The 20,513-nt window shown below is 50.1% G+C and overlaps 2 protein-coding genes across 2 annotated transcripts; one reads left to right on the top strand and one right to left on the bottom strand.

Annotated features, from left to right (window-relative positions):
- Positions 1-9,918: 9,918 nt before the first annotated feature.
- Positions 9,919-10,232, bottom strand: EV420DRAFT_1545331 (uncharacterized protein). Its single transcript, XM_060473267.1, has one exon. It carries the CDS (start codon positions 10,210-10,212, stop codon positions 10,015-10,017), a length of 198 nt encoding a protein of 65 aa, XP_060330216.1. The 5' UTR covers positions 10,213-10,232; the 3' UTR covers positions 9,919-10,014.
- Positions 10,089-11,724, top strand: EV420DRAFT_1748280 (uncharacterized protein; the record flags this gene model as incomplete). Its single annotated transcript, XM_060480230.1, has 5 exons — positions 10,089-10,492; positions 10,595-10,784; positions 10,945-11,035; positions 11,318-11,395; positions 11,635-11,724. The coding sequence occupies exons 1-5, from the start codon at positions 10,423-10,425 to the stop codon at positions 11,722-11,724; spliced, it is 519 nt and encodes a 172-aa protein (XP_060330215.1). The 5' UTR covers positions 10,089-10,422.
- Between the last annotated feature and the right edge of the window lie 8,789 nt (positions 11,725-20,513).

Here is a 20,513-nt window from a genome sequence, read left to right as displayed (position 1 = left end):
GTCAATCCTTTGCAAGAGCTTTGATGTGGGACGTAGGTATGGTAACGCTTCGAGGCTCAGACAGTGTCTGCAACATCGATTCATCAGCGTCAAGATGACCCAATGACGGAATATGTGCGTACCTCATTACCGGCTTGTTATATATTGGATGACATGGTCGCCGGGCGGGGCCTTCTTGAGAGAACAGCCTTAGTATTGATAGACGCATAGCACACTGCAGCCACTGTGCTGGTACACGCGAATCATACCGAGAAGTGCATGATACGTGACAGCGCAATGCACGTGTAGTCGATTGTAGAAACGAGAATGAACGCGCCCCCATCGGTTTATTCAAGTTTGTATTTCTACCGAGTCTTGGTTTAACATATTCAAACTGGACGGAGGCCGTTGGAGAGAAGAACAGGGTCTTTCGCATGCAGAGAAGGACATTCCCGTGCCAACGACGGGCCACAAACATGCAAGTAATATGCAACCAAACAGTATGTTGTGCATTGATGCCTAGGAAGATGGCGTATGGTGAGGCAGGCGGCAAGCATTGGAGGATGTGGCAATAGCATAGAAGAGACCATGAAGGTGGCAGGGTTGAGAGCGATGCGGTTTGGATTTTCGCAGAAGGAGGTGAGCTGTACGAGACTGAAGGCAACTGAGTGTTGAAGTTCGAGCACGGGAGGGAACGAAAAGAGCAACTCGTTTAGACCTAGTATGTCGACATGGTGGTAAACGGTAAAGAAAAGAAAACTGCGGGTACGGTTCGGAGCCGGTTGATTCCGACGGCTCGTACAGCCACAGTAAATCCAACACTGAGAAGAGGCCAAACGAGTTGGTTAGTCACCAGATGGTCCGTGTACGTTTGTAGTGGCCACAGATGAGAGAATAGGGCAGAGAATAAAGTTCCATAAAACTCTTTCCCTCCCAGCGACTTCTTCATCGCATGGTCCAGATTGCCGATACCTTTTGTTCGTAGTTCTTTCCCTTATTCTGGTTTCTCCAGCGGCAGGTTCTTATCCCAATGTAGTTGCTACATTGTGTGCCAGGCAGATCTAGCAAAAGTGGCGACTTTTAGAGGCACTCCGTGGCCATAGAGTTATCCTCGGGTTCCTGTACGGATTTCCCACACACGTAGGTCGATATTATAGCTGATGGAGCGTAGATATCCGTCATCGTAGATATCGGCGTGGTAGAGGGAGAAATTAGTGTCCGAAAGAAGGCCGGATACGACGAGCTGCAGCCATAATTCTTGAGGTTGAAAGAGTGAAAAGCGGCGGCAGGGCGCCCGGTCCCAATTTGAATAAGAAATGAAAGAAGTACGTGCACGTGACAGAGATGATTTCGGTAACCCGGAGTCCCGGATACCGATTCGTTCCATCCCAACCTTCGTTTGGTACGGTAATATCAAGTTAAGAAGTTCTTCTTCATGCTACTATTTTGCTGCACATTTGACTCAGTGACTATCAAATTTCTACCTCAAACTCAACCCTCAAGACACCGTTATTATCTCTCAGGACCCTCAAGTCTCGCGAATTTGAACGAAGTTTCAAGTTACCTCGCTTTCCCATACGCTCCATTGCTTCTTGTATTCTTCATCAGTCCGGGAATTCACAACACTTCATTAATGATATATACAAGACGAATAGCCGGTGATTCTCCCATGTTGTGCACCACGACTGAGATAAATTCACAGACGTGTTCAAAAGTTCGATCTATGCTCGCCTGTTTTGCCTAAAGGTATGGCATCTAGTTGGGACATTCAGTTCGTAGCTGACTTAATACATACTTAAACCGGTTTGTGTCAGAAATGGCCACCATTTCGGCGAGACTGATCGAATATCGGGTATGTAAGTCTAATGCTACATTGAAAAGTGTGATGTGATCATACGTCGTTTATTCACAAGTAGGCATCAATGGGCCGGATATCCGCCGATTCGGGTCTGTCTTGACTTCAGTCATGAATATCATGTCCCCGTTGGTTCGGCGCATGATTCAATGGCATACCCCTGACCCCCTCCACCTTGGCTGCGATTAACGCTTTCCTACCACAATTAGAATTCTGTGTCTCACGATGGCTTCTTCTATGAGCCCAAGATAACTTGGCTCTCACTGGATTTCTACACTGGTACTTGCCTCGCGCTTGCCATGCTATCTCCACTTGCATAGTGTCTGTGCGAATGTGGAATTCCTACTGCTCGTTTTTGCTTGACGCCTTCGGCCTTATATCACTCTTTACTTCACCCAGCGCTTTCAAGAGTGCGATTTTCTCTCGCTATACACTACGGCTAATGAGCAGAAGCAGTAGCTTGAATTTGCGGGCGTCAAAGTCGACTCATGGACGATTGGGTCGGTTCTGCGCATGGCCTGTATGACGGAATCTGATCTTGAATATGACCATCATTTAGGCCAAGGACTCGTGTGCTTCTTTGAAAATGTAGATTGACAGGTGGAATGTCAGTTTCATAGAAGCTGGAATTGCTTACTCAGCTTGATCAAAGCTACTCTTAATTAACGACACCAACCTGCGACTGTTATCTTCCTGGGTCTCTCTATGAAGCACAGCCGTCTTCTGTTCGACCCTCCTGCATGCTATATTACAAGGAAAATACGGACCATAAGGACCACAAGCGCAAGACGATTGGAAAGAAACTGAAAAAATCAACCCAGTCGTGTGAGTCCGCTAGTGAGTTGATTTGTAGTGGCAGTGCGAACTTATCTCATAGGCATTCACTATGAAACATTGAACCATCATCTTCTCCGTTAGGTGGTCCCTCAATATCAATACTGCAGCCACCTCCAATGGCGCGACTTGCAAACATCAAAATGAGTCAAAATAGCACATTTGCGCGTTCCCGGGGTCTTTCCGCCGATACTGATTAATAACATCGTTTTCTGACTTGTGCATGTACTCCGTTGTTGTATGTCCAGGCTGTTCGGAAATACCACCACCAACGGCTGGTCCGAGGCTATCTTGAAAGCCTGTGGATGGTTTCAGTTTCTCCGGTATCTTCTCACCAAATTGCTTACTCGCCGTAGAATAAGGTCCCCGCCTATAATGGTGCTTCCCTGATGGACATGGCAGTGCGCTCCCAGATCTTCTGTCGATACAGCTGACTATTGGTACCCTAACCATGTAAGTCCCAGTTGCCTCGACGGCCTTACCTGCCCATAAATCTGCCCAATTCTTGACTTGAACTTATAAAGTGAGTCCTATCTCTGGTGTCTTCCATCCTCCCGGTCGCGTTTGACCTTGTGTTGTATCCTTTTGCCCCTTCCACATATACACAATGTGCCGCCGTCGTCAGTGAGCAGATCCTCGTCATTTCATGCTATCTACTCTTATAACTTAAGCAAAGAGTAAGGAACGTCTACCTCCAATGCGGCCATACTATCAACTTCGTATGCCATTACTATTCTGATATACCGATTACCAAAATTTACTGATCACCGATATCTTAGCCTGACAAAATCGTATGTCAAATACTCGCAATATCAGCCATCTCAGGTTCATTTTTCACATTCATTTTCAACTTTTCTTAGATTCGGTGCGAGGAGTCTAAATGCAAGTGTAGTCTATTCCATCCTATGAACTGTAAGGCGCCAATTTGTCTGCGTACCTGCTGGCAATAGTATGTATATACTTGCTTGAATCACCCTCACTCTGACCCGTAGCCTACAGCCTTCGCTATCCGGAACAGTATTGTATGCTTTGGAATATCCCGTTCTTCCCCGCTAATATTTATGATAGCACCCAATATCAGAGGGTATTGCCCTTCATGCTACCAGGGAACGCAATACCAAGGACGTCAATAAAAAACGATTTACTCCGTCGGTCATTATTACTATAAAGTTAGATCACACGACGAGCTTTCGACCCAAAGGATATTAGTTTTTCAAGTAGAAGACCGCAGATCATGTTTAGCTACTAATGTCCCGGAGTTCTGAGTCTTCATTTTCGTCACCATAAGTACAATTTTGAATTCATCTCATGCGAAGCACTCGATGATCTGTGTTTCTTGATGCCGGATGATCTGATCGGCAAACTGCCCCATGCAGATTCAAAAAAGGTATACTGGATACCACAGCCATCCCTACAGCGAACCTTGACGTGTGATATGATGACGTTTGCGTCCGGCACGCCTAAAGGTCTGGGGCCCCGTAATGATGAGATGAGATTATGAGTGGGACCCTTCACAGTACGAAAGATCATTTGTTTTCAGAGATCGAATAGATCATGATCGTCCGGGCGCTTGGATCTTGGATCGATTTTCTGGTCTTAGAAATTGTAATAGCAACCAGGAATGGACCCTGCCCAGATTCGGATCGATGTCGTCGCTGAAGAAATCCGGTGCACCAAAAATCTCCGGTAAATCGCCATTATGATATAATTTGTTGATCCGTAAGGGCGATCCTTGTGTATAATTCAGTACGAATGAAGGAAGCTAGAGAATGAAAAAGAGATCAAGGCTAGGGTTCAGTTCTCCTCGCATTAATTGTCCTGAGAATCGAAATGAGGTCGTCCTCCATGCAGACGAAAGACCGATCCTGGTTCAGAGAGGTCGAATCATTACCAAGAGAATGAATTTTCGCAATGAAATTCCGCGCCGGAAAAGCGCTTTCCGGCTGAGTGTGTATTCAACAAAGAATCCAAAGTTATACGATATTTTGCTGACATGCCGCGGGTGAGAGATGCGAAACACATAGCCCGTTCGCGTAACAAATTTATTCTCACTTCCTTCAAATGCTCATCTTCGCAAGGCTCCCTCTTTCGCATCTTCCTCCACAACTTCTCTCCCTCTGGCGTCTCCAACCTTAGAGCCCTGTCTAGTCTCGTCTATGTGGTCTTTGCGTCTTTCATTTTTGTCGTTATGGCCAGGAAGAACGGACGAAAGGGAACAGGAGCGTCGATTGCTTCACTGGAGAAGGTGAACTCGAGGGCGTGGATATTAGGAAGGGCATGGTTTATCGGGATAGGCTAGAAGACGGACGATAGAGAAGTCTTGGATGATGGGAATGATGGGGGGGTCTTGGGTGATGGGAATAGTGTATCATAGGGACACTCCGTATCGTCTTATGTCAAGCATTTTGGCGGCAACATCAATGCCTGGCAACCTCGATACAGATAGTCTGGTATGGAAAATATTCCAGGTTCAGACCATGTCTGTGACATCGAGCGAGATGCGTGCAGGACTCGTGCACGAGAAATCGGCTGCCTTGGATAAGATAAACATGCTTCGTCAACATCGGAGACTACCAAGTATCATGGAATGGAATCACTCGGCAGGAGTTTGCGTAGAAACCTTTGTTCTTCGAGATAAGGGCCTCAATGCCTCGGCAACTGGTATTGGTATCCGCGTTCAATCAGGCAAAGTGATACAAGCCTGTGGAGTGCTTCTTGGACCAAAGCACGGAGCAACGGAAGATGGTCGATTCTCTGTGACAGTATGAGTGTTGCAGGCTCCTGACACTGTAAGCTATAGACAGCAAGCCTGCAGGCGAGGATTGATATAGTTAAGGCACATGATGTCCGTGTTTTCCCCGCAGTTCTCCTCTGGCTGGCGGCATTGAAATGTTGGTTAGAGTAGGCATGCTTCGCCACTACTCGGGACTACCACCGCAGACAGGCAGGTACATAATAGGATTGCTCGACAGAAGTCTGCGCGGAAACCTCCGAGCCCCGAGACGGTGCCGCGGCAACCGGTACCGATATCCACGTACAACCAGGCAAAGTGTGCTGTGTCCTTGCATATTACACGGTCGCCATGTCGTTCATTGCGAAGAACAGGTGGGGTGTAGAAAGGTAGCACCTGAGAAGGCAGGCCGGAGATTCGTCGGTGGTCGAGATGGGCTGCTATATTGGGCCTATCTGAGATGACCGCGTGGCCGTGGATAATATTAATGGGTATAGATAGTTGCTCGCGCTTCAGGCTAATGGTGGCGGCGCCATTCCTTTTGGAGAAAACTTCGACGTCGGACGCAAACAGCTTCGTGTGCTAAGGCTTCGAGGATCAGAAAGTATCTGCAACATCGATTTATCAGTTTCGAGATGAGCAAGCGACGAAACGTGTGCTTGCCTCGTCTGTTGGGTGGGTGCACTGCCAGTCAGTAATCCTTGCGCGCGCTGAAATTTTTTGTGACAACGGTTTTGAAGGCGATTGGTCCTGACATCTATGTCCACGTCGAATCACGTCGAGAAGAGTGTGATATGAAGCGGCAAAACGCATCCCAAGATATCAGCCAATCAGGCCCATGATGTTCGTGGCGATGGAGACAGAGTCGCACGAACCAACAACAATTGAGGGAGAGAGAGGAAGGATGAGCCGAACAAGCCGAGTACGGGTTCGCCCCGCTAAGCGGGATGAAAGCTTGTCGTACACTCTCAGCCACTGGTGGGGTCGTTATGGAAAGGGTGGCAATAGAAACTCATTCTTCTCAACAGCAACTCTCCCATAGCACCTAAATGGAGGTCGTCTCGATAACAACCGATCCCATTGTCCTTTCCATCCACAGGTTATCCGCTCTGCCCTAGAGTGCACGTCGGATTCTGCGCAAACAGTCGGGAAATATCGTAGCTGACAGGGTGACAGCTGTAATGGAGATTGTCATGCCGCCCGCAGGTCCCCGTAGTGGTGGGGATAACATAGTTCGGACATGCGGGGAGTAAAGAATCCAGCCTTCCACGATTTGAATGATGGTTAAAACAGATTTGACGGCTAGCGACGGCCGTTAGTTTGAGGCCAAAGAAAAAAGACGGTTAACGCACACATCTGCAACTGCTTAATTAACACCTTCCTCGGCGCATTGGTCACTGAAACCGACTTTTTTTTCAGGAAAACTCTAAGACGCCGATACCAGCGACCATCCAGCCTCTGTGTGCAATTCTCGTTCCTGGTTCTCACTGGTAACGGCTATCCTGGTCGCAGGTTCGGTGGCACATAGCGCGTCGCGTAGATCTCGCAAAAGAATGAGCTTTATGATCATAGAGACCCTTTCAATAGGTCAATAGCATAGCTGATAGTGTCGGTGTCAGTGGCCGTAAATCCCGGGATGGTAGAGTGGGTACGAATAATGATTAGACACAACGGGCTGCAGCCATGACGCGGACGCATGAGATTGAGAGAATGAACAGAAGTTAACCAACGCACACAAGTCTTCGACGTTAAATTTCCAGCGCTAACCTCCGTATCTACGTCTTGACACCGGCCTTTTTTCCGAGACCCAAAAGTTGTTGATCATCCCGCTTGTTTCTTCTCTGCTCCGATGGGAAACATCTGGAATAGGCCTAGTTTGAATTTACGCATTGCAACCATACTCCGTGTATATCGATAAGTTTCAGTAATGCAAGAGAAAGACGATTCGTTTTACCTATTACAAATTGACTCTGACTGCCACTCTCCTATCGATATCCACCATTGCTACGCCTAAGAGTGTCGAGCCTATCTCAGCCAAATGTCTCATAGCGACGTTCGTAGCGCACGAATTGGTCCATGGCGGAAGGAGATAAAGAGAACTTGCACGTGACAGGGATTCAAGTCGGCAGAAGTCGGTCCGAGTGCCGGTGAACAACTCTCTATTCCGACTCGTCAATTGACAAGATCATCTCGACTATCCAACCGCTGCCTGTTATCCTCTCTCGCCTTCCAAGTCCTCTCTCTCACCATGAAATCATCGCCAGGTGGTAATGCATTAAATTGGGCAGCATAAAAAGGAAGCTAATACTACTGAAAAGAAACAGCGGCTGCGATGAAAATACTTATGCAGGATTCTCATACCCTTGCAAACATCACTCTTACGTTTCCTCGATAATTAATCAATTACTATTTACCAACCCTGATTAGCTACCATCAAGGTGTCTCGGATACTCCATAAGTTCATCTCTTTACTCAAGTCATAGCCTCCATTTTTAGGTCGGTCTACCCATCAGAAAGGAAGGAAGTTGATCTTATTACTCGTCAGGCTGACGTGTCATTCAGGCCTTTAACCGCATTCTGTTCCGTCTACTGATATGAATTAATGGGATCGCATACTTTCATGTATATCCAGGTCGTTCGGAAACACTACCACCGCAGGCCAGTCCTCCATCTTGAGAGGTGGGCGACTTCAGATGCACCAGTGTCTTTTCACCAAAAGCCTTTCTTGTCCTAGAATGAAGTGCTTGGCGCTGAAGCTTTAACGTTCTTCCGTGATGGACTACGTAGCGCGCTCTTAGCTCTTCTGCATTCGATACAGCTTACGACAAGTATCATGACTGTAAGCTCGTCAACTCGGATGTATAAGCTACCCATAAGTCGGCACAGTGTGAACCTTGGTTTCTAAAGCGAGCGGCATCTCTGGTATCTATCCTCTCAGCCGCTTTCATCCTCCTAGGCGTGTTGCGTCTCTTCTCACCTTGCACACAAACATAATGTGCCGCCGTCGCCAGTGAGCAGACCATCCCTGCTGCATCGATATCCAGTCCCTGCTTATCACTTATGTCTAGAGTTAGGAACGTCTACTTCCAATGCGGTCATGCTCTCAACCTCGTATGTCCTTGTATAGATCACCGACCTTGCTAATCGCTGTCAACTTAGGCTGAAGAAATTGTACGTCAAGAATGCACAATTTTATTCACTTCAGGCTGAGTCTTCGCGTTTACGACGTTTCCCAAATTCGATGCGAAAATTCCAAATGCAAGTTTAGTCTATTCCATCCTAAGAGCTGCAAACCACCAGTCTGTCTGCATACCTGTTGGCAATAGTACGTCTATACTAGCCTACCTGAATTACCGTCCTCCTAACCAAATTACCTAGCCTTCGCTATCCCGAGCAGTATTGTATACCGTACAATTTTCCCGTTATTTCACGCTAACATCTACGATAGCCCCCAACATCGACGGATTGTGCCCTTCCTGCTGCTGGGAATACTACCAAGGATATCATTAAAATTTACATTATTATTATATAAACTCGGACCCTACGATGACCAGTTTTCGACTCGAAGGATATAAGTATACAAATAAGGTATTAATAGAAACCCTGTAGAATGCATGCCCCGTATTGCTGAATCATCATTTTACCCACGAGTAAGAATCTGGATTCATTTCCTGCGAAGCGCTCAATGATCTATGTAATAATGATTTAGACGATCACAGATTCTGTCATTGGCGTCAATTCAAGCATGTGCCAAGAAAGGGTTCCGTGCCTCTAGGACCATGCCATCGACGTCGGATACCCTGCGACATGATAGTGATGACGCTTCAAAGTCCAAAAGCCCATCCACTTTCTTAGCCCGGATAAATTAGAATTGATTCTCTGAGTCGGAAGCATTCGTTACCAGTGAATTGCTCAAGTGGCGCAAACATGTAGTTGTTACATCGTGTGACAGGCAAATCTCGCCCAAGTGGCGACTTTTTGAAGGTACTCCACTGAGAGCGATCCTCGGGTTCCTGTATGGCATTCCAATTTTCCAACACATGTAGGTTGATATCAGAGATGATAGGGTGTATATATCGGTCGTCGTAGATGTCGACGTGGTAGAGGGAGAAATTAGTGCCCGAAAGAAGGCCAGACACGACGAGCTGCAGCCATAATTCATGAGATTGAAAGAGTGAAAAGAAGATAACCAACCACACCTCTGCTGGCAGGTTTTACACTTGAAATCCCAACGTTAACATCATCCATATCTTATTGACACCGGATTTTCTTCTGGCACCCAAAGCCGTTGATAATCCAGCATGTCTCTGCTCTGCCCTGAGAGGAAGCATCTGGGACGGGCCGACTTAAACTTGTAGTCATGCTTTGTATAACAATCAGTCCCCATGACACAAGAAGAACAGCTCACTTACCCAGATACAAAGTAAAATAAATGCACTTTCTAAAGCTACAGTGTACATCACAGGTCTTTTGAAAAATTCCATGGTGTGTTCGTAATGTGGATCGCTCCGTGGTAGTGGTGGTACTAGTGGGGTGAGGGCCAACGCATCTGCGTGGCATGTCCGAGTCCTATGAATTTTCTTTCCGTCGGGCACATCAGTTTTCATATATTGGCCTACCTGTATATGAACATGTCACGGTCTTTGCCCGTCTTGTCTCGCATCATGTTGACGTCGTCAATATGACCTTCATGTAGCGAATGTCTACCTAATGCAATGCCGTCGTTAAACCATACTTGGTTCTCTGCATCTACAAATCGCGTGGTGAAGTGTCGCACTCCATAATAAACAATACCGGCCAACCGAGGCCACATATGTTCAGGATAGGTGACATAGTGGAAGCGCAATGCTCCATCGTATTCGTGAAGTGCTGAGGAGGCCACATAAGGATGAAAATTATATTGCGACCAAACTACGGTACGCCACGAGCAATGAACGAATAAACACACAAACTAACATTATTTCAGAACACTGCGAAGAAGAAGAGTGTTGCGAGCGACAAGGACCCGCAACGCACGCCGAAGATGAAGCGACAAATCGGGTTCGAGTACGAAGAGGAAGAGATAGAGACGGGAGGCAAGCACAGGAGAGACGGTAAGGTACAAAGTAGAAGGGGAAGAGGCGGAGGCGGAGGCACATTTTGAAGGAGAGAAAGAAAGAGATATTGGAATGACAGAGTAAGCTACATGGAAATAGATGAAGTAGAGATGACGAACGAGCTGACTTATGGGGCGATGAGGAAGAATAGAAAGAAACGACGAGAATATAAGAGAGAAAAACGGAAAAAGAAAGCAAAAAAAGAAAGTCAAATGAGAAAGAAAGAAAGAAAGAAACGGGCGGAAGAGGAAAAAAGCGAATATGTGAAACAGTGGAAGCAAAACGGAAAGTAACGGGTCAGGCAAGCGGATAAAGACGGCATTGAATAGAAATATTCCCACGGTAAGGCCCAGTAGGCGAGTCGGCAAAACCCGATAAGGTTTGATACCTCGAATAGATTTTCCCATGATAATTCAAACTGGCATAATAACCGATACCTATATTCATAGGACTCGGAACTGGCGGCGGGCGCCCGTCCCAATAAGGAATGACCAGTCCAAAGAAGTACATGCACGTAACAGAGATAGAGTCGGTGTCCCGGTCCGTGTACGGGTCCGATGAGCCCTGTTCGTTCCATCTGCATCAGGTTCTATCCCAGCCTTCATTGGTATAGCACTATCAAGTTAAGAAGTTCTTCATGCTACTATTTCACTTCCCAAAAGTTCCCATTTTACTTCGTTACCATCGAATTGCTACCTCAAACTCAACCCTAAAGGCACTGTTAGCAGGCTCTCTCAGGACCTCAAGTTTCGTGGACTTGAACGAAGTTACCTCGCTTTCCTGTTACCTGTATGCTCCTTTGCTTCTCGTAATTTACATCAGTCTAGGAATATGCAGCACTTTATTCTCGGTGATTCTCCCGTTTTGTTCACCATGACTAAGATTACCTTTACCTTGCTGGTAAGCAAGGTCTACCCGACCCGAAACTTCCCACCTATATTTACTCCCGAAATCTGCCAATTACAAATGTTCATTTGTATCTATTTGTTCACCTCGTCAACTCCCTCTGACCCTTTTCCTGCTTGAAATCTGCCAACATGAAAATCTTATTTGCCACTCTTCAACCATTCCCATTTCCATCTCGGGGCGTTTATAAAACTTTCTGGCACTTTCTGTCGCCTCGCGTTTGCTCTTATAAGTTGTGCCCACCCCCAATACTGGCTGCGAACGACGTCGCATCACCACCAATATTACAAGATATCAAAACACATGATATACCTGGAGGATAGCTGCCTATATCACACCATTAATGAGAAATTTGCAGAGACTGAATAAAGGGCTTCAGCAGTTCCTGGAGTGGCTCAAGGAATATAAATATGCATCTCCTTCGTCTCCTCAACTCCCATTGTGTCGATTTGGACCTCGGTTAGCCTCTGTTCTGTTCCGTGTTCATCACCTCCTCATTTCTTCACTACAGATTGACAATACCGCCCCAAACAAAGGGCTCCTATTGTCAGAGCACTGCGCTTGTTAGACTATCTCAACTATGGGAAGAACCAAATGTGCACCTCTTAGGCTTTGTATGCTCATATTTTCCAGTTTACTAAAAGCACTTGGGCCTGCAGAAGATGCCGATCCGGCAGCCGTAAACACCTATGACCCCACCCTGTGCATGAATGACAAATCAGAACAGATCGGACGCAATGAATACGTCTCTCTTATCCTTGCGCAACTCAAGGATCTCTGCTTCCCTATCGACCGCATGCAAATCTGGGACCAAAACTGGCTCGAGGCGATGAACCCTCCCGTCTTGATCAATGCAGTCTCTTCATTCCCCAATGTCTGCATCCTGGATTTTCACAATGTCGAGTGCAGCAAAGATCAGTTCATCTCTGTCCTTAGGTCTTACCCCAAACTCACGGATCTGAGACCCAGGACATCAGTATTCAAGAGTACGCATCGGGTAGCAGTGCGCATGCAGACCCAGTGCCACTTCTGCCAGTGTGTTAGCCACTAACTCTTATTGACTTAGATCAACTCTAGATCGCCACTCGCACTTCGGTGGACGATACAAGAGGGGTCAAAGTAGATGGAAGAGAGCCAGCCGCGAACTTAGATAGTCACGAAACAGGGAGCTTTGAGATAGGTAGATTAAACCTTAGCCGAAGCTGGGGTTTAGACCAGCTGAGGCTCTACTTAAATACACGTTGAGTAAACTAAAAATAGTACTGTGAGAATGTCCGATCAGAACCGCAGCATAGAGTAAGCATGAATGCGTAAGAAAAGAGAAAGAAAAGAAAAAGAAATGAATAATCCGTAACATTACCCCCCCTTTAAGACTCGTTCGTCCCGAATGAGTCCTCAGTCTCCTCTCCGCTTCCTTGTGACTGACTATAGAAGGACATGGCGCCGTCATCATCGTTGTCATCATCTTCGCTATCGAAATCCCAATTTTCCGTCACTTTTTGTAGGTGATTGATATTGGCCTCGTCATTGTCATCGGCTCCGTCCTCAGAAGGCGGGTCAAGTAGAATTGGTGGGTCCTTGTAGGGTCTGCCCTCCCTTCGGGAATCTTTGATTTCCTGTGCGCGTCGTCGTAGGTAGGAGTCGTGGACCTTAGGGTTGTCGAAGCCTGGATCTGATTTTGGTGGAGTGTACTTCCAAAAGTTGTTGTCCTGGACCTTGTTGTCCCGGAGCCACTTCTTGTTTCTCTCCTGTAACGCGCGATCCATCGATTCCGATATTTCCACTACTAGCCGTTGGAAGGACGAACTGGTAGATGTGGGTCCATTACATCGTTCGGCATCCGAGCCAGCTACTTCTCCTACCAAGTTGATTTCCTCATCGGAGTGCGCTGGAGCCGAACATTGGGAGGAGTAGATGGTCTCTACCTCCGTAAGACAGGGCGTAGTAGGGTCATGATAGTAGACACGAGGGAGATCACGGGGTATCTTGTCATCCCTGCCCATCGCCTTTCCCTTGTCATTCACTGTCCAGTGAATTTTTTGAATGCGGGCTTCGTATTCATTTACCAACTCCTCTGCATTGGCCATGTTAGAGCGTTTTACCCAGGAGTTTTCCTCCATCGGGTAACCCTTCCATTTGACAAGGTATTCAGTGATGGTGCGACGGTTTTGACCGCGCCCAATGGATTTGTCTCGTTGTTCGACGATTTCTTCTATCTCGTATTCTTCCTCATCGTCGATCAATTCCGGGGGTGGCCATTCAGGACGTGGTTGGTTCGAAAAGGACGCAGGGACGTATGGGGTTAGCAGGGACTCGTTGAAGCAGTTGTGAATCTTCCACGCCACGGGTAGCTTTAGCTCGTATGCTGAGGCCCCTTTCTTTGCGATGATTGAGAAAGGTCCTACTCTCCGGTCGCCGAGTTTTTTGGTAGGTCGTGGGAGGTGAAGGTTGGTTGCGTCAAGCCAAACCTTGTCCCCAATTCGGTATTCGACCGCTACGCCCTTGCGCTTATCGTAGGCCTTCTTCATCGATTCTGCTGCCCTTTCCAATGACTTCTTTGCCTCGTCTTGTGTCTTCCCTATTTCCTCCACTAGTTTCCCCGCTGCTGGGACAACGGCCGTCTTTTGGGGTTTCTTGATAACCTCTCCGTCTCTCCCGAAGATAACTTTGTAAGGAGAATACCCGGTGGCCGAGTGCTGGCGATTATTATGAGTAAAGGCGGCCAGGGGTAGCCACTCGCTCCAGTCATCCTGTCGGTCATTAACGAACATCTTGAGATATTTTTCGATCTCTTGGTTGACCCGTTCGGTCTGCCCGTCAGTCTGGGGATGATACGCGGTGGAGGGATTCCCTTCGACGTGGAGGAGTCGGTAAAATTCTTTCATGAATTTTGAGACAAATACCGACCCCCTATCGGAGATAACCTTCTCGGGCATCATGCCATAGGGCACGTAGACGTAGTCCCTGAGGATTTTGGCGAAGCCTAAGGACGTAAGTTCTTCTGTACAGGCGATAGGGATGATGGCTTTTGAGAAACGGTCTACTATGACTAGGATGGAGTCAAACCCCTTGGAGGTTGGGAGTTTGGTAATCATATCGACCGAAATGTGGGTCCATGGGTGCACGGGGATTTCGTTAGGATGAAGGGGGGCCCTCTTGGGTCGTCGATCCACCTTAGTTCGTTGACACTTCTCGCACCCTTTCACGAAGGCCTCCACGTCTCGGCGCATGCGTGGCCACCAGTAATCTCGGAGTATCAATTCCTTGGTCTTCTCAATGCCTGGATGCCCTGCCGTGACGTGGTCGTGCTTAAGGGCGATGATCTGCCCACGGAGGTCACGATCCATCGGTACGTAGATCCGTCCGTCATACCATAACAGGTCTTGGTCGCGTGAGACTCCCTTTTCATGGTTAAGGGAGTCGGATATTCCCCTGTCCCAGCGACGAGGATCGTGCGTAGCGACCTTGATCCTTTCATGCAGTTCCTCGGTGGTAGGCATAATTAAGGCCCTGAAGTGTTCCGCCTTGAGGACCACTATGTCCCGGTTGTCCTCCTTTCCTTGGTTGTGGTCAGCTCTTCGCGACAGAAGATCCGCCTTACGATTCTGCGCCCCTGGTTTGTGATGTAGTGTGAACTGATACTCCGCCAACTCAGTTACCCACCGTGCTTGCCATCGGTTGAGTTTCTGAGGTTTGCGGAAGTATTGGAGGTTAGAATGATCTGTCCACACCTCAAAGTCTTCCCTTGCCCCCATGAGGTATTGTCGCCACTCTTCAAGGGCGATCATTATGGCCAGGAGCTCCTTGTCGTAAATCTCATAGTTCCGCTCTGTGACCGACAAGGCTTTAGAGAGGAAAGCTATGGGCCTCCACTTCTCGTTTTGCCACTGAGATAGTACTGCCCCCACCGCCCCTTCGCTGGAATCTGCCTCCAGGCGGAAACGCCCTTCATTTAACGGGATGGCTAGTACCACGTCTTCCCGGAATAGTTCCTTGAGCTTTTCAAACGCCTTCTGCTGGGCCTCCCCCCATTTCCACTCCTGTTTCCCGGTGAGAATGGTTAACGGTTTGACGTGCTTGCTATAGTCCTGTATGAACCGTCGGTAGAAATTGCAGAACCCGAGGAAAGACTGTAGTTCTTGCTTCCTCCGGGGAACTGGCCAGTCCAAAAGACCCGCGATTTTAACAGGGTCCATGCGAAGCTTCCCTTCGCTGATGATCACCCCCAGGTATTCGGTCTCCTCCACCTCGAACTCGCACTTTTCCGCTTTAAGGAACAGCTTGTTCTCACGTAGGATCTGCAATACTTTACACACTATCCGTCGGTGCTCTGCCTTGGTCTTCGAGGCGATAAGTATGTCGTCTAGGTAGACCAACACCTCTCCCGCTGCTATGAGATCTTTGAAGATGTCGTTCATCATCCATTGAAAAGTAGCGGGGGAATTGGTGAGGCCAAAGAACATTACCAGGGGTTCATAGAGCCCCCGGTTGGTCCGAAACGCCGCCTTCCACTCGTCCCCTTGTTTGATCCATACGTTATTATAGCCCCACCGCACGTCCAGTTTAGTGAAGTACTTGGCTTTCTTTAGCTGGTCCATTAGCTCTCCGATAAGCGGCAACGGATAACGGTTCTTGATGGTCATCTCGTTGAGCTTTCGGTAGTCTTGGACCGGGCGTAACTTCCCATCCTTCTTCTTGACGAAGAAAAACGGCGAGGCCATAGGGGACTTGGAGGCTCGGATACGTCCAGTAGACAAATTCTCATCGAGGAACTTGTCTAGCTCTTCTTGCTCGGTCGGGTTGAGAGGGTAGACCTTACAGTCCAGGTTGGCATTAGCGTTGGGGATCAGCTCGATAGCATGATCCCAGGGTTTCTGCGGGGGTAACTCGTCAAAGTTCTCCTTGTCGAAAATATCCTTGAAGTCGCGGTATTCTTCCGGCACGACCTCTTCGAACGACTTGGTTGCCTTTCTGGCGTGAGCCTGAGCTGCCAATTCATTGGCTTTGGTGCCCATGGCTCTCACATGAAAGGCTTCTTCAAAGTCTATCACCAGGATGGTGTCCCCTTCTTCGTACTCATCCCACCGCGCCGAAGGGTCGGTGTCAGGAAGAGAAAAAGGGATTTTCCTGCACGTACACCGGGCTAGGGTAACTGCTCCGGTGTCCCAGTCGATGAGCGGGTTATGACGCTGTAACCAGTCATGCCCCAAAAACAAGGGAGTGGAACCTAGATCTACTACTGCCAATTCGATCCGTTCCACGTGGTCCCCTATACGCAGCCGTACTTCGGCATATTCGGTGATATCCCCTCCTTTGTTGCGCGTGCCGTCGGCATTGTAGACCGGAACGGGTCGGGCCGCTTTCTTTAGGTTAAGATCATGGGCCTGGGCCCAGGCGCGGTCGATCGAACTACTGGTGGCCCCACTGTCCACTAGGGCGCTCACGGCGTGGGTCTCCCTCGTGTCTAAAGTTTCCAATTGTACTTTTATTGACACGTTTCGCCCCTTTCTACCTCGTATGTACATCGGAGGTTTCTGCAAGTCCATCATCCATTGCCACTTCTCCCTCGCTTGGGCGGCGGTTTCAGTCTGTTCTTCCAGTTGGTGACATAACTGGGCGGTAACTTCCTCGCGTCGTCGAGGGTGTACCCATCCGTTGAGGACAGCTCGGGCTGCGGAGTCCCCTTGCACGATGCGTAAGGCACGGTGAGTCCACAGGATACCGTGGGGCTCGTAGTACATGTCCGCGATGATCTTTTTATCGGGCGGGGCGACGGGAGGCGAAGAGGCGGGCGAGGACGTCCTCCTTGGAGTCACGACCGGGATGTCGGACCGCAGGTGGGCTTCCTCATCTTCGACTTCTTCCAAGGAAACTGAAAGGGTCTTGCTTCGAGGTGGCATTTGGTCACCGGGCCGAGAAGGGCCCCTCAGCGGCACTTGGGCGCCTTCCGTCGAAGTGGTGGAGGAGGGCTCGCTGCCCTGTGTTCGGCCCTGGCCACGGGCGCTTGTGCGCGGCGTTGTAACCTCCACAGTCGATCCATTCTTACGGCTCTTCCTGGACCCGGCGGTACTTCGGGTAACCCTTCGTGAGCGCACACATGTTGGCTCGGCCGGGGGGTCTGCACTGTTTGCCGCAGCATTGTCCTTGGCTACTAGGGGCAGGGGGTCCCTCGACTTCACGGCCTCAGCTGCTTTCTCAACGCCTCCCACTGGAACAGACGGCCCCACATACGAGGACGCAGGCCCAGCGGGCTGGGTTGTCAACCTTTCTCCCTCTCCGGGGTGACCTCCCTTCGTCAAGGGTGCAGTCGAGACTCGACCTAGGGGGCTCTGCCCTCGAGGGGCTTTCCCTGTGCGGTGAGCCGGGGGTTCCTGAGCTCGGACGGCCCCTAGGGGTTCAGTACTGAGCGCAGGCTGCGCGGAGTGGCGGAAATCCCCTCCTACGCCGTGGGTGATGGGCGATTCGTTTTCCTTAGTTTCTTCTACTGGTAGAGCGGCGAAAAAATTGGTATATTGGTCGTAGGGAGTACCTACACATACAGATTGAGCCTGACTACAAGTACAGGAGCGCGCACCAGATGAAACTAAGTCCTTTGCCGACGCCGTCGAATCGCTTATTTCGACGCCGGCTGGTCTTTTGACGACTTATCGTCCTTGACCTCCTCGACCTTCGTCTCCTTCCCATTTTCCTCCTTCTCGGCTTCTTCGAGTAATTGGCGTAGACGTTGGGCGTTGGGTTTCTTGCGAGGTGGGAGTTTGACAGGGAGCCACTTTGATTTGTCTGTGGGACATTTATGGTCCCGGCTCCATCCGGTATTGCCGCACTTGAAGCATCGCTTGTCGCTTCGCAACTTGTCGATCTCCATCGGCTGTCCGGCACCTCCATAGGTCGTTCCCGTGGCATCCTTCTTATCGCCACTAGACCCGTGCCCGCCTCCCTTCTGCGATGATTGGTTGCCTCGACCCAAACCGCCTTGGTTCGGGGAGGACTTACTGCCCAGCCCTTGGGCCACTCCGTATCGATAATTTGCATCAATACGCAACACTCGTGCCTTCCACTCGGCATAGATTGTGGGGCGCTCGTTGTCCCCATGCATAACCGTGTTGCGTACCGTTGGCCTGATGGCTGCTTCCACCGCTTCGAACATCTGCTTCTCGTCTCCGAACTCGTCGCACTTGTGGGCTAGTCTTTCGAACTTCGCGAAGAACTCCACTGCTGACTTGAAGTCCGATTGGCGGATCTTCTTCCATTCGGCCTTCCATATTGTTAGCTCCGCTACCTCACGGAACTCGCGCGTGAGGTCCTCGGAGAACTCCGCCCAGGTGGGGAATCTCCAATGCCCCTGCGGGTCCCGATACCAGTAGTACTGGTCGACCCACCACTGCTGTGCGTCCCCCCATAAGTACCCTTGCGCGAACGTGATGCGATAGGGGTTATGCCCCTGATCGTTCATGGTATAGTACATGGGGAACACCACGAAGTAGACTTCGCAGTGATGTAGGAAGCGTGTAATGTCCGAGGAGACCCCGGTGAAATATTCGGGCTGGGTCACCAGCTTGGGCTTGACGTCATTCCACGGGTTGTTAACCGCTCCCGGCGTGAGTTGCCAGGGAGGAATTGGCTCCGGAGGGGACAGGACGTGCGGGGGTACCGGCGCTTTGGGCGGTCGGGACACTAATCGAAGGTGTCGATTGTCTCCAGGCGGAGGATAGCCTCCGAAGTTTCGTGGGGGCTGCGACGGTGGTGGTCCCGTGGGTGGCGGTACCGTGGACTGCTTTCCCTTATCGGGGTGAGATGGCCCCGCACCTGCATCCGCGTAATCGTCGTCGTCCCCTGCTCCTCCGAAGAAGCCTTCTGGGAAGAAGCCCCCCATTTCCACAGGAGGCGGCATGGGTTGCGGCCGTCAATACGGTTCACACCCTGGCTGAGGGTCCGTCGGGTGGACCTGGTTCCATACTCCGGCTGCTCGATGCCAGGTTTCCACGTCTAGGATATTTTTCATGAGGTACATGTCGCCACTGAGGCGGGCGTGCCTGTAGTCCTCCCCCGCCTCCGTGAACAGCCACTGCGGGTCTTTCTCCATATCCTCCATCATAATCTCGTACAGCCCGTGCCATGGTAGGAGGTCGAAAATGCTCGGCCTAGGTGTTGGGCCCTGAAGAAGGACCTGCCTTACCGCTGCCATTACCGTTGGCTCCAGAGCCTGGTTTGGGGGTCGACTGGGCATCCTCGGCCTCCTTCCTCTCTCTGGCGAGGCGGTCGAGCTCGCAATTCCTTCTCTGCCTCTCGAGATCGGAGTCGTAATCGGTGAGCTCGGCCTCGTAGGTGGCCCAGGCTCTTGCTCGGGCTTCGAGATCGGCTCCCGCTCTTCAGGCTGCTCCGGAGTAACGAACGGCGGCCGCTCGTGTTCTATTTCTGATCTCGGCTGGGGTGGCGTCCGGTTCGAGGGGTAGGTCCCACCACCCGTTGGGTCCTTGGAGAGCGTCTTCCTCTGCTCGGCGGATGCGTGCGTCATGCGCTCTTCCTCGCTCCATTCTGGCCTCATTTTCTGGGGATGCCCGGGCATCTCGAGGGAGTCCGAGGGACTCGACGTACGTGTGATATAGGAGAGGCCACGGACGCTGGGATAGAGGGACGGGGTCGGCGAAGGCTCGCGCCTGGATGCTGGTCTCCCAGTTGGAGACTCCGGCGAGTCGCTCGGAAACGGTAACTGTTCCAAGTTCTTCGGCGTCGTACTCGCCGTACTCGCTCCAAAGCTCCCCATCCGTCGGCTCATGCGTGGGGACGGCGGGAGTGGACGGGGGCGTCTCGGTCCGGTCAGAGATTGTGTCGGACTCCGATCTGGGTGAGACTCCGGCCACAGGAGTTTCTTCCCTTGGGTCGGCGTAGACCCAACTGCTGCGGGGGTACCAAGTGACGGGCTCTCCCCTATCGGTTGGCCAGGACCTTGAAACAGGCTGTGAGTTATCTGTACAGGTGGTAGCCGCGGAGGCTCCGAGGCTAAGCTCTCCATCGTCCTCATCGTAGTCGTCTCTCCTTCGTGATGCGGCAAGCCTTGCTCGGTCGCGTGCGTCGTCCGCCGTGATCCTCCTCTCTCTGGCATGCTCCCACG

The sequence above is a fragment of the Desarmillaria tabescens genome, assembly GCF_030435595.1.
Source record: "Desarmillaria tabescens strain CCBAS 213 chromosome Unknown EV420scaffold_19, whole genome shotgun sequence".
NCBI classification, from domain to species: Eukaryota; Fungi; Basidiomycota; class Agaricomycetes; order Agaricales; family Physalacriaceae; genus Desarmillaria; species Desarmillaria tabescens.
The sequence above is the reverse complement of the archived record's forward strand: the minus strand, read 5'-3'. Positions and strand labels throughout refer to the sequence as shown.

What these genes read in the sequence shown, in the direction of transcription:
- EV420DRAFT_1545331 (XM_060473267.1), bottom strand. Translation starts at nt 10,212, where the DNA reads ATGTGGCCTCGGTTGGCCGGTATTGTTTATTATGGAGTGCGACACTTC.